Genomic DNA, 14,387 nt, shown 5'->3' on the forward strand with positions numbered 1-14,387 from the left:
TACCAAAACTTATCAAAAGGAAGCTCCTCAAGGCATTGGATAAAGAGAAAATTGATATAAAGACACTTAAAAATGATGATATTCGAACCGCATCCAATTTTTTAAAGGAGGCAGAAAGTTCATTTGATCTGCTTAAAAAGTTCTTGGTCAGTGGACGGGAAACTCATTACGTTTCCTTCAAATCGCCACCAAAAGTACAGGCAGAAATCTATAAAATACTGAAGGAGAACAACACTTTTATGCGATCAATGAAAAAGTGCATTAGAGAAGATTTAAATAATGCGATCTCTCTTGTTTTTAGAAAGAAATTGGAGTCAATTCTAGGAAGCAGAGGCTTCTTCCGCCTTCACCACATTCCTCACAGTTTTCTCTGTTAATTGAATAACCAATACAACAAATGCATTTACAGAATACTCACTGCTATTTGGATGTATTTGGAGGAATAATTAGCATGTTATGTAATTTCACAGCTATCCAGTTGTTTTACTGTCATCCTTCTAGCTCCTTGTATACCCCCTTTGCTTTATTAAAACTTTCCTGTAAAACAACCACTTTTTGGCATCTTATGTTGTTTTCTTTTGAGCTTTGGATTGAGGGCACCATAAGATAAAGACTATTGGACACTGTAAGAATACAATTTAGTACTGATATTTGTTTCCTCTTCAAAGTGTTCATCATCTGTCTGTTTACAGAATCAAAACAGTGACAAAGATCAAAGTCATGGTTAGAATTCAAACCCAAACCCACCAATTAACTAAACTAAGAGAGAGGGTGAGCTTCCACAGTGAGCTACCAGAGATTGCAGTCTTCGATGTATAAATAAAAGCAAATAAATAAAATACAAATTTTAAAAAGTTGTTAAAAAACAGTTTAAATAGTTTGTTGTCAAAGTTTCAGCCAAAATATTATCCTCCTAGGACCTGGCGTCCACATATATGGACATCACATTTTGGGTTGTCTAGACCAAAATACTAAATTCTGCTCTACAAGTGCCTGATATCTACTTACAAGAACATTATACTGCCACTGTCCTATGGAAATTGAAAACAAATGTCCTCATATGTGGATCTCATTTTTCTCAGAAACAAAAGTCAGGTTTGAAAAAGAATTTAAAAAAAAAATTTAAAAAAAAAAAATTTAGGCAATTCTTTGTTTTTTTTATGTTCATCAGGTCCCAATCAGCCCAAATAGCAAAGAGACATTAAAAATGCATGCCATGGAAAAGTTCGGGTTTTAGGAAGTTAAAATTAGTGTCTTTCTTCAGTGAGGTGTGAGAGGCCACCAATAGAAACAACTGAGCTAATGCCACATAGTGCTGTGTATACCATTATCATTTAGCTGGACAATCCACAGAAACACAAAAATTTAATGTTCTTTATTAGTATTTTATTGACCATTACATGACCTTGTTAGGTACCACTGTGCCGGCACATGAAATTATCCTCTTTGATGTGAAGCTTTGATAACTGACACAAACAAGGTACAAATGAACGTCCCTGTATACAATACTGATTCTAAACTCAAAATAATCAGCAATAAATATCTCAAAATGACACAAGATAAAAATGAAGAATGTTCTCTTCATAACACAAAATGTCTTTTCAGTATGTGATGTGTTTTTATTCAGTGTAAACATTAAATTAAGGAAAAGAGAAAAAAAAAAGTCTTGTTTCCAACTTTTGGCCCTAAAATGCCAAAGATAAAATGTAAATTTACAAGCTGATTCCCTACACTGAGATGGAGTTAAATGTCTCAAGGAGAAAAGTAAACATGTTAATTTAAAATTCAATAATCACTTCTACTACCAGAAGTCTTTACTGAAGTCTGAGGTTCCTCTGGTCTCAGTCAGAGCATGTGATTTGTCAAGACTAAGAATGAAAAATACACAGAAATGATTAAAAACTGATTTAAGCCCAAAGAATGAATAAGGCAAGCAAGCTCATACTGTATATACAGTCAAGGTTACTATTTACATGTTGGTGTTTACATGTGGTTCAGCAACTTCAGCTAACAGTGGAGGTGGGCTTTGGCTCCCCCTACTGGTTCAAGAGTCACACTGCTGACAGCAGTAATGAGCACTGACCTCCTCTCATGCTCTCGTGTACTCAGTATACCTAACGCAGTGGCTGACAACCAGAAGTCCAGTAACTTTAGAAACACCCACAGCCTGCTCTCACTCTCCCTCCATATCTGAGACTAAAATAATCACTCGCAGTAGTTTTATTTGTGTCACTATTCACATATTTCTGTAGTCCATCCAAGCTTCCAATGTGCAGAAATGCTAATAATCAGGTCAAGTGTCACCACACAGCTGGATAGGAGTAAAAGAAAATGCAGAGGTGCTGAGTCACTGTGTAATGTTGAAAGGAAATGATATACAAACATCACTTCTGTAGTGAAAGTGGATAAGTTAGCTCAAAAACACCAGCATGAAAGTCATCACTCATTGGCAGCATTGCCTTCACAGATCCAGCTGAGCACAGCTGATCATATTAATTACTAACATCACAGATCATAGTTACATATGACCTCAGAGTAGCGTCCAGACCGAGGATCACAAAACCAGCACTGAACAAATAATTCATCATCAGCACTGTGTTTGACGTGAAAGAGTGAGACCTGAACGTGGCAGAGCCAGACTCACTCAGAGGAAACAGGCTGAGGACAAGCTAACAATGAAACTTTGGACGCAAAAAAGAAAAAAGAATTAGTTCAACATTAAACAAAGACAGGATACACTGCTGTAAAAGAGTGAAGACAGGCTGGTCCTGAGTGACATGTGTGATGAGCTTAACAGCAGTAAGGATGGACACACTCATCCACTCATTAATTAATGTAGGCCTCAAAGGAGATTTTGCCTTTTTCTCCTTAGTTTAAAATGATGGCAAAATACTGAGAGCCCAGAGTTCCAGTTTTTAGTACTTCAAAAGACAAACTTTGGACGATTTCTATCACACGGTCAGGTCAAGATTAGCTGAAGACTGTGGCCTGTGTGAAATTAAAAAGAAAAAAAAAAGTCTCAGTTAAATCTCAGCTAAATTCTCCTTAAAGAGAACGAGACATAAACAAGGGCCTGTAACTTTAACAGAACTGTATTTAAAATGAATGTATGTATGTATGTAAAGTGTATATGTGCGCTTGTGTGGACACCAAACAGGAGGAAGGGACTGCAGGCTGTGGGTGGAGCGAGTGGAGGCCAGTGCATGTGTGGGCTGCAGGACTCATGGTGGCGTCTCTGCGTTATTAGTTGTCGTCTTCTTCTTCACTGGCTTCTTCACTGTCTTGGTTTGAGTCTGGCCGCAGAAGAAGAAAATAAAGAGAGATTACTGATCAATCAAAGACTGGTAAAATGAGTGGTTTCACTAACAAGAGTACAAGTATTAGTTGCATTGTAACTTCTGCTCAAAGCATGTTTCATCTGTGTAAACAGTGAAAACAAAGTCTCCATAAAGAGCAGCGTGTGATTTCTGAGTGAACTGTTGATGCTGCAAAACACCACAGGAACATCTGATGTATATACAGTTGGTGCAGGTAGTATCACTTGCCTGTGTAATTACAGGTATGATTATATGAACTCACAGGCCACTTAATTGCTTGTGAAAGCATACATGTAATCTGTGGGTCAGAACTAAATGTAGGTCAAGAGGTAATGTGTGCAACATGAAATCATTTATCACCGTTTTATTGGAAATGAACTGTGTTATTAGTAACGAAATACATATATTACTATTACCAAATTAAAGTAGGTTAATTGTTGAGGAAGAAAAAAAATATTAGGAAATACTGACAATGCTACACTTATTGGTCAGATTATTAGGTACACCTTGCTAGTACAGGGCTGGGGCCTCGTCTGCCTTCAGAATTCTTCAAGGCACAGATTCAACAATGTGCTGGAAGATTTCTGTCCACACCCATTCTCCCACATCCCAAAGATGCTCTATAGCAGCGGTCCCCAACCTTTTTTGCGCCACGGACCGGTTTGTGCCCAACAATATTTTCACGGACCGGCCTTTAAGGTGTCACGCATAAATACAACAAAATAAAACTAGTACCGGTACCGAAAAAAAAGATTTATTCATAACACACGTGAAAAGACCCAGGAAAACAGAGTTAACGAAAAAAAAAAAACGATAACAAAATAACGATAAAAAAACGATAAAAACCCTGAAAACCAAACATTTCACACCCGAGTCTCACTCTCACGGCCCAGTACCAAATAACTCACGGACCAGTACCGGTCCGTGGCCCGGGGGTTGGGTACCGCTGCTCTATAGGACTGAGATCGGGTGACTGTAGAGCCCCTGGATATTTTCTCTGTTTCAGACCAGTCTCTGTAAACCTTAGAGATGAATGTGTGGGAAAACCTTAGTTTCCGAAATACTCTGACCAACCCATCTGGCACCACAAAACAAACAAATCACTTTCAAAGTCACTTAAACAACATTTTCCCTCATTCTGATGCTCAGTTTGAACTTCAGCAGGTCATCTTGACCATGTCTACATGGCTAAATGCAGTTGCTGGGTAATGAGCATTTGAAGTTGTACTTAAAGTGGCTAGTGACTGTTGTAATATACAATTTAAGAAAATTGCCCTGTGATTGACAAATCTACAAAGCGTGTATGCCGTACCTCTGTCTTAGCAGCAGCAGGCTTCTTGGTTGCCTTGACACTGGTACTGCGTTTGTGCCCTTTATCTCCCACATCCTCATCAGAGTGTTCGGTCCTTGTGTCTGACAGGTCAGAGCTGTGTTGGGACGATGTGTCATCAATAAGGGACGCGGCTGCCACAGAGCGAGCTGCAGGACAGGACAGAGATTGATGGACAGTCAGTGAGAGAAGCTGAGTGTTCAGAGTGACATCACCACATGATCTGAGAGACACCAAACATCACACCTCTGCATTTTACTGCTGCCACAGAACTGCTTAATTTACAGATTTATTTGGTGTAGCCTTGAACCAGTGCATCATCACAGACAGAGCCTTTGACGCCACCTAGTGGAGACTTCCATTTATCTATTTTTTTAATAACATACAGCCACCAGTTTTAAAATAAAGAGAAAAAAAAGGAGTCACTTCCATCTTTTTATGTGTTTGTTTTTTTGTTTTCATTTACCCATTTCCCAGAGACTCAAATTAGCTTGTGAAATCATTTTTATCCTTTGCTTTTGGGAGACATAAAATCAGAAGAACTGGTCCATTAGATTACAAAGTTTTCTTTGCAAATGTTAAATTAGGAAGGAAACTAAACTGTTTGTGTGACATCTAGAATAGAAAAAGTGTTTTATTAAATAAAATTAGAAAAATCCCAAACAGCAACTTTAGGAGCTGCAAAGCTACAACTCGTTACTTTAGTGATGATCTGCAGATCATTTAGAATAAAAAAGAAAAGAAAAGTATTCCAAAATAAATAATTTTGAACTTGCTAGTTCATAAAAGTTAGGGTCTACTCATTTACTAATGCCACTGCAGATTTCAGTTGAACTCTGACTTCAGTGTTTTGTTTCAGCTGTTTTCAGTCTGGTTTTAGAAGTCATGTGTAAATGAACAAAAAAAAAAAAAAATGCATTGTACATATTAAAATGCACCACTCGGCCCCGTGACTTCATTGTTTCAGTGTCTCTCTGTATTCAGCTCACAGCTTGTACCCACACAGTTAGCCAGCCGGCAGTGCAGCGAGACACAAAGAGACCTCCTTCCAAGCCTCCCCTCCCACTGGGATCACATGTTTTCACCCTGGCTCGATCCTCTTTGCACTGCCTCCCTCAGCCACCCTTCTTTCCCCACCCTTTCTTCCCACCCTTTCTTCCCACCCTGCAGTGCTTTAAATCACATGACTCCACTTGGCCGAAGTAGTCCCAGTCCTGCTCTGAAGTTAAATAAAGGAAGTCTTCGTCGTCACGCTCTGGGTCAGTCAGCAAGCTGCAAACACAGCTTGTGTGTATTCATGCACTTGTGTACGACTCCGTGTTTCTCTACGTGAAGCTGCTGCTGATGTCGTGTGGGAGATGCGTGTTGTGCGGCCTTACTCTGCCGTGCAGAGGTGCTCTTGGCCCGGGGCAGGGTGCTCGCGCCCGAGCTCATCTCATCCATGGGGTCCCGTCTCATGCGGGCATCGGGAGTGTGCAGAGCCAGCTCGTCGTCAGCGTTGATGAGAGTGAGGTCCTGCATGCTGAAACTCCGCAGCTTGTCTGACAACACGCCCTGCCCCTGGGCGTCACAGCAGGAACAAAAACAGGCATATTAGATATGCAAAACCACCATTACTTAGAGCTCAGAAGAAAACAGTTTTCAAAAGTTCATTTTTTAAAAATCTGCCAATGATTATGTGGTGAAGCTGATTAATATTTGGAAGACCCCACTTTGGATTCTGGGAAAGTGAGATGACCAATTTTGGCTACAATTATTTAACTTACTAAACAGAATAATCAACAGGGTAATCAATATGAAAATAATCCAAGTGGAGCTTTAATAAAAAGCAGCTGCACGGACAATATTTGCCTTTACAAACAAATGTGTGTGAATACTTGAGGACATTGATAAATGCGATCTGTGATCCTGTGTTTGGGACAAATGACAAATGTTAGAGAGTGCATGTTTAACTAATATGGAATTTTGTATTAAGGAACAAACAACAAGCTTTACTATAAATATAGAACAAGTGTCGGCAGCAGCTATAAGCCTTTAGTACAGAATGATTTAGTAGCGCCAACTTCCTGTTTCGCAGCTTACAAGAACAACTGTTCAGTATCTAATAGCACGCTTCACTATTACAGTTGCAGAGCTAATCTGACGAAAGTCAGAAAAAGATTTCAAATATCATGTCAAACTCTGACCTCTCCTTCAAGATCTATACATTGATCTGAAGGTCAAAGTGCTAATAATGATATGTAGAGCTATTTAAAACACTTATCTGAAAGCATACGCATCTGGGGATGTAGAGATGATATATAGGGACCTGTCACTTTATTATGTACATTACAGTAAGAGGTCCCATTAAAGTAAATACTGCCCACAGAGTGAGCTGGCTTGGTGGACGTTTGTTAATGTTCTTCCGTGAATAGAACAAAAAACTCATTTAGAAAATAAATTCGGAGCCCACTTAATTATGAGACTAATTGTTAGAGGAAGCTCAACTACTGACAGTCATCTCAGTCCTCTTTTCTAGCTGTACAAGTGAGTTAATAACAACATTATTTACCATTTGGCCGAAGTTCGTATTTCACATGCAAACAGAAAAGCAGAGGCATCTTTGTGGGTACATTTAAACACAGTCACCTTGGTGGCTGCAGTGACGGCAGCGTTAGCAGCCAGGTTGAGACCCCGTTTTCCAAACTTCATCATGGTCTCATAACTTCTGTCTTTGGCCTGTGCGATGTACTCATCTATCTCCTGCAGCACAAAGGACAGTACACAGGGAGGAGTTCGAGACGACACTGTCATATCATTTCAGTGTGGACTTCACATCAGATTTTGATGGGCTTTTTCTTTTTACCTTCTCTTTATTTGACAGGGTGGGGTGGACAAACTTGCGGTAGAGGACACTGGAGCCCTTGGTGTACGGAGACAGCAGCCAGATCACAAACGCAATCTTTAGCTCAAAGTAAAATGGAAACCTGGATAATTAAACACAGAGTTAATCAATCGGCAGAGACGTAAAGGAAACAACACACTGAGCAAAAGGTATGCATGAGTGGTGTATAGATTAGGATGCTAAAGTAGGAAAAAAACAAAAAAGATCCTTCAAGAGATTATTGTATTAAAAATCAGCAGCAGAACATTAAAGCATCTATTGATTTTTTTTAATTTTACAAGTGGTTCATTTATTATAAGCGCGTGAAGAAAGAGGGTTACAATCACAAGCAGCTCCCGACTCACCATGATAGGAGCAGGTCTGTGACTGTTTCTGCTGTGCTGAACAATGCAAACACTATCCAGTACATCATCCACTTCACCTGGACACACACACACACACACGCGGAGGGAGAGAACATGATTAAAAATAGTACACGAAAACCCACAGCATCCAGTTCGCATGTGCTGAGACACGTGGCACTAAACAGAGGTTACGCACACAGACATCCCTACACAGAAATCGGACACATGCTTCAGTCCATTCGCATCACATCACTATGCATGGGCACATCTGAGACAAAGAGAGCTGCGAGTCATCTTCTAAACTGGTCATTTACAGGCAAATTAACTTCGTTGCTAATATCAGATAAATCATCAGTTATCAAATACACTGATACATTCAACATAAGAACAGCTCTGAGTGGTAATGGTGCATTTAAAGACATTAACAAGCCACGGGGACGCAGCCGCGAGAATGCACCAAACGGTGGATCATTTGGCTCGTTAGAAATGAGCCAAACAAGAGAAGAACGGGGATGAGAGCAGCTCTAAAAATGGCGTCTCCCTTCTCTCCCCCTCTCACACTTCCCCGCCCCATATTCGCTCCTTCTGTGGCCGTCTGCCTGAGCAGCGACTGAGAGGGTGGGTTGCCATAGTAACCAGCCAGGAGGAGACTGTTCTCCAGTGCAAATCTAGGCTGAGGGCCAGAGTGCTGCCATCTCCCCACCTCTCTCTCATGCAGTGATGAAGTAATCAGGAAGAGCCCCAATCAGCTGTGTTTAAAAATATCCACAGTGATCAAAAACCCAGGCACTTTCCGAACGATGAAACATTATTGTATTAAAGGGTCGGGCAGTTTCATACAATCTTCATCCTTTGGATTTTAGTCCAAACATCCAATAGACTGACTGAGCCCTTTACAGGGAACCTTTATTTCACTTTAAACCAAAGCAAATCATTCATGTGGAATCTCATCATATATGTTTCTTTTAAAAAAAAAGTCAGTTAAACTTCAGGGATATCAATCTGTCCATTTAGGAAGCTTAAACCATTGTGAGTCAGGTGCAGGTGCTTTCAACGGGCCCACAGGAGAGGCAACAACAAGACCACCTGGATACAGACAACAGTCTAGCATCCTCTCCTGACTGATCAGTGTCCAGCTTTGCTTTTTGCTACACTCATTGTAACCAATTATAGCATGAAAAGGTACATTCATGTTCAAAGCTCCTCCAGGAGGGCACATCATGTTTATGAGTTAAACTTGTGCCCCTGAATTATTTTTGAGCAATGCAATACAGTCTGTTATTCAGTGCTGGATCCAGCACAGACATCCGTTTAAAAATATGACAATTTTCACAGGTCTGAATCATTTGCAATTGTGAAATAAATAAATAAATAAATAAATAAATAAATAATGAATAATGTTTAACTATTAAAACAAAATACATTCTGGGGTCTAAAATGATAAAGAAAAAATGAAAAAATTTTTGTTGAATGTTTGAGGATTTGAAATTTTGAGTCATTTTGAAAAGTAAAAACAGTTTCATGCTCCAGTGTTTCTTCCTGGTTTATTGTTGTAATCTTAGTCTCCCCACCGCCCCCGCCCCCACTTCATTCTGAATGTTTTCAGGGCTTTCTGCATTTCATTCTCTGTCTCGACCGAGTTCCCCTGCGCCTTATTTCCCCTCTTCCTAGTGTGAATTTAGGACAAATTCCAACAACCCCAATAACACCTCTACTCACACACACCGCTCACTCCTCTTGTGTTTGCATGGAGAGTCCACTATGTCGAGTGCTGTGAAAGTGTAAAGCTCTCCAGCACTAACTCTGCACTGGCGCAGATTTTCCAACCACACTCTGAAGCTGCAGCACCTGTTTTGTTTTGATTTGTATTTTCCAGCAAGTGATGAACACGATCATAATGCATCCATCTGATAGGGGTATGAAACTGCCGAAGATTGTGTTCCTGTTTCCATCGGAGAGACGTGAGGTCAGAGCAAAGCTTGCTAATGTATTTCTATCCAACCCTTGAAGAGACCCTTCAGCATCCATGAGAGAGACTGCTTGGAGATTTGAGTATTTTCCTAATCCGGATTTCCTCTCTGCATCTTTGTTAGGCTGTGATCTAGTCTTCCTCTTGTTTCTCCAGTTAACTCCTGTGCATTTGCACCCCCCCTTTCTTTTCTGTCACTGTTGCCCTAGCTCATAGATTACAAAAGATAAGATTTGTAGATGTAGATCAAACCGACACGGAAACATGTTTGTGGGACGGTTTTGCCTCCACTGCATCAACTTTACCCAAGTGCACTCTGTGCTTAACATGCTAAACCCTTCAGTTGGTGCTCTTTTTTTAGAAAGACTCCTACAGCAGCTGAATAAATCACCCAACCACATCTCTTTGCAAGAACTACGACTAGACCAAAAAGAAGACTGAAGAGTGTCGACTGTCACGGACTTTCATCCACAGTCACCAGATCTCAACTTGAAAGCACTTGAAAAATGAGGAAGCCAAACATTGCAGATAGCCAAAGAAGCTCTTTGGGACATCATCTAATCATCCTAACACGAATTATAGGATTTGCTTTAACCTTTACAGACAACCTTTTATTGTCTTTAACAACCAGCTACTTGTCTAGTGCTCAGTCCAATTCATCCCGATAGGCTCTCACAATACAGTGCACAACATGACCCTGCAATTATCAGGAGCTGCATGTAAATTCATATAATGTTAGCAAGGGTAGCGTTAAAATACCCTGAACTAAGTCCCACATTTTAAGGTCCTGTCACAATAAATGCTTCAGGTTTATAAATCAGAACTTCATAAAGATCTACGCAGAACAGAAAAAGAATCAGGAAGAATCCAAAGTGCAGGATTTGTTCCGTCTTTTAGTGTTTTTATGGTGCATAAACGCCCTTCTTTTATGAAGGCTGGTGTGTCCTAGTTAAACTGCAATCCCATGCCTCTAGCCTTGTCTGGAACACCCCGATCACAAGCATGATTCCTATTTTTGTTAGTCTTCAAATGATAACGGCCAAAGAAACGGAACGGGCATTGCAGAAAACATGACAACAGAAATTAATAAGCTTGCTCTGATGAAACAGAGCATTTCTCTGCCACATGTTGATTCTCAACACATTAGAGGAGAAATAGCTGGCAGGCGCTCAGGGCAAAACACCCTAAAGGTCAAACAGAGCAGACAGAGCTCAAAAATGGTTTGCTGAAGTTTAGTAACCAGGGGTTATACTCACATATTCCTTCACATTCTTCGTTTTGACGGCCTTATACGAGGAGTACGCCGGGTAGAGTGTCCCAAAGGCAAGGCTGCAAAAAAAGCAGACAAGACTGGGTCAGAGGAAGGGGCTTCAGCTAGAGAACATGGCCTCTGGGTGTTGACTCTGACACCTCACAAACGCACTCCCACACAGCAGCCACATCTGCTCTGAGCTTCTATGAAACACAAAAGGACGACATGTACTTGAGCAGAGCGAGTGTCTATGTGGTTTTAATCCGCATGGTGATGCCACGAAAGAAGTGCTGGGCAGTGACTTGTCAAAACAAAGTGGCCTGATAATGAGTAGAAACAATGTAATGGAGTCAGGAAGACTGCAGTGAGCTAAAATGGAAAAAACACACAGTTTCCACCAGGGGTGGGTCACCATGTGTTAGAACACGTGCACACTGGGACATTGTGCAAACACAGCCTTGTTTTTGATGTGCATTTGATCGCATCCTCTGCCACTGTGCTGATATGTGCTGATTTGACAGGATACTGAACGCTGAGTGAGGCGACAGCAGGGAGAGCTCAGATCAGAAGGGCCATGCAAGTTTCCCTACAGTGCAAACCAATAGCTGGATTTAAACCCTTAATGTAAATAAAGGTTGAATGCCAATTACAGAGGTAGCCTAGCATTATTTTTTCCCCCCCTTCCTTAAGTAGGTCTTCTGTCCCAGTGTTCGACTACGCTGCTCAGTGATGTGTGCTGCTCCGTACAGTGAGCCGACATGACTCGTAGCAGGCCTCCAAGCCAGCGGGCTCCCAGAGCAGACGCCCTGTGCCTCTTTGTGTCCTCATTGAAAGCCCACTACTGACCTTACGGTCACTCTGTCCTCTTGTTCAGTCTTGGAAATATTTTAGTGTTCACTTCTTTAGGTTAGACTAATAAACTAGCTGTAAAAACAGGAGAAAAGAAACAGGCTGACCACCCTTTAAAAACTGGGCCAGATGCACATTTAAAGCACAAAGACAAGAAATGACTAATCTTGTGTGCTGGATAATCAGCGGGCATTATGATGCATATTCAAGTCACATTGTTTGCCTTCAGTAGACACATGACTACCTGAGGTGTAGTGAAGTGGAAGATGCAGGCAGCTGGAAGCCAATAACAGTAACAGTTTGCTTATGTAATCAAGGAAAAGCAGAACATTTATAGGGATGAAGCATCATTTCTACACCTGGGCCTTCCAAAGGCATCATGATGTTCGACTTTAAGGTTAGCAGTTGATGAGCACACAGTATCTGGACATTTCACTAGAGATGGGACAGCACCGGTGCAGCACTGTGAAGTGTCTGCATAATGGATCAAGATAACGACAGCTGGCTTTAGTTGAGTCATCCACACAGTGTGGATGTGGCGTGTTCAGGTGGAGGCCTAGAAGTGATCTGCTGATACCGCTTGTCCGTCTTATTAAGCCCCACTGCTAGTGGCATATGAATGGATGGACACACATCCCTGGCTGGGCTGTTGGGCTTCTTTAGCCTTGCACCACATTTTACCAACTCGTGTTGGTACGGCGCCTAGTTACATTCACAGAGGGCTATTTAAAAGTAAAAAGCAGTGGCTGGCAGCTCGGAGTCTGTTTACTTGTGTGCAGCGAGGCTGGCATGTTAAACAGGCTGCACTTTCCCTGCCAACACATTATCTGTCAGGTGGTTACAGTTACTGACTAGCCAGCCCGCGTTAGCTACGAGCGGCTAGCAAGCGCTGGATGCAGATTGTGCTGCATCATTGTGCTGATTAAAGAAACGGCTGTGGTTATTGAACACAGGAGCTTTAAACGCCCCTGTCTGAATGCCAGGATATCTAATGTATTTATTTTTCCCCTACACGTGAAGTGTATGTATAAAAAGGACAAGAAACGGACAGCCTAGCTAGTCGGCGTTCAGCATCACACAGCTGATGAAAGGAGCAGTTATGGTGTTTAAGAATAAAAAAAACAGATTCAACCCTGCCCATACTCACACAACTATCCTCGAGATAATCCAGGATACCATCTTGCTGGACCGCCAGCCTTCGAGGCTTTCCCCCCAGCTTCTAGGAAATCTAGTCGGCTAGTAAGCGGGCTAGGTGGCCCCCATTCCCCTCCAGGACGAGCTGTGATGAGAGCCAGAAGGCTGCTGTGCCGTCAGGTAGGCTAACAGCAGCTGGAGATGTGCTCTGCAGTGTGTAGCTCTAGACTGCTCTGCTCTCTATCACCACCAACACCACCGCTGATGAACACGACTGGCTCTTAAAGGGCCAGACTCACTGTGATAAATCTGTAGTTTTAGCTTCAAAATGTGGCCCATGGTGCTCCTCCTAGTTAACCAACAGTGGCGCACAATACAACCTTAGTCATCTACATTAGGTTATTAAACTACTAAAGAACTGATTTCATCCTTTTCTTTCATAATTTTGCTGTGCAATCACAGTCTGCTCACTGACAAGGACCAAAGCCGAGCACAGTCATACCAGGTTTATCCTAGTGAAAACCCACACAGTGCTGGTCTCCTTTTTATGATCATTATTTTTTATGTCCATGAGACCGATCTGTGGATAAATGATTTAGGCTCATAAGAGAGGGATTCAACATTTCTCTGAAGACTTAAAGATGTAAACACACTAAACACAGTCCCACAAGATACTGAGTTTAAACATTTGATAACAGTTACTCAGTTAAGCAGAAAACTGAGTGGTTAACTTATCAAAAAGTAAGTAGCCTGTAGAGTACCACTGATTACTTTATATTTTGTCTCTAAGGAACCAGACTTCCCGTGGGTCTTTCAAGGTTTTTCTTTTGAAAGTGGCTGCTTCTTTAGCGATTTTCAATCCAGTCCTTGTACCCGACCATTGTCAGAGGAATGTTTGTGTTGTTTTCAATTAAGCCACTTAAAACTAACATATGAAAAAATTTACAAGGGATCTACCAATGTTGCATCTTTCAAGTCAAACAAGGACTGGTTTGGGACTGCACTTCAGCCAATGCAAACATACTGCCAATGCAGTAAAGACATACAATAGAACTATCAGTCATGGATTGGCCTCCCCAAAGCCCTAAACCTCAACATTATTGAAGCAGTGTGGGATCATCATGACAGAGAACGAAACAAAAGGCATCTCTGAATGTTGTTTAAGAAGCCTGGAGAAGTATTCCTGAAGAATACTTAGTATCACTGCACCCAATTTACATTTTCCCAGCAAATTATAAAGAAATGGGTGACTCAAGACTTTTGCAGAGCACAACATAACTGCGAACTGCATCTCTGTTTTGGGATGTT

General features: G+C 41.3%; 1 protein-coding gene across 1 annotated transcript; it reads right to left on the minus strand.

Moving 5' to 3' along the window:
* Nucleotides 1–1,360: 1,360 nt before the first annotated feature.
* Nucleotides 1,361–13,366, minus strand: reep2 (receptor accessory protein 2). The gene is made up of 8 exons (XM_082554509.1): nucleotides 13,093–13,366; nucleotides 11,101–11,173; nucleotides 7,876–7,952; nucleotides 7,493–7,613; nucleotides 7,276–7,389; nucleotides 6,027–6,207; nucleotides 4,630–4,796; nucleotides 1,361–3,293 (listed from the first exon to the last, which is right to left on the minus strand). The coding sequence occupies exons 1-8, from the start codon at nucleotides 13,122–13,124 to the stop codon at nucleotides 3,222–3,224; spliced, it is 837 nt and encodes a 278-aa protein (XP_082410635.1). The 5' UTR covers nucleotides 13,125–13,366; the 3' UTR covers nucleotides 1,361–3,221.
* Between the last annotated feature and the right edge of the window lie 1,021 nt (nucleotides 13,367–14,387).

This window comes from Aulonocara stuartgranti, assembly GCF_965226115.1.
Source record: "Aulonocara stuartgranti genome assembly, chromosome: 2".
Lineage (NCBI taxonomy): Eukaryota > Metazoa > Chordata > Actinopteri > Cichliformes > Cichlidae > Aulonocara > Aulonocara stuartgranti.

What these genes read in the sequence shown, in the direction of transcription:
- reep2 (XM_082554509.1), bottom strand. Translation starts at nt 13,124, where the DNA reads ATGGTATCCTGGATTATCTCGAGGATAGTTGT. An exon ending in ACAGACCTGCTCCTATCATG is followed by an intron (nt 7,614 to 7,875) that starts GTGAGTCGGGAG and finishes TTAATTATCCAG; the next exon opens with GTTTCCATTTTACTTTGAGC. An exon ending in CTGCTGCTGCTAAGACAGAG is followed by an intron (nt 3,294 to 4,629) that starts GTACGGCATACA and finishes TTCTGCGGCCAG; the next exon opens with ACTCAAACCAAGACAGTGAA.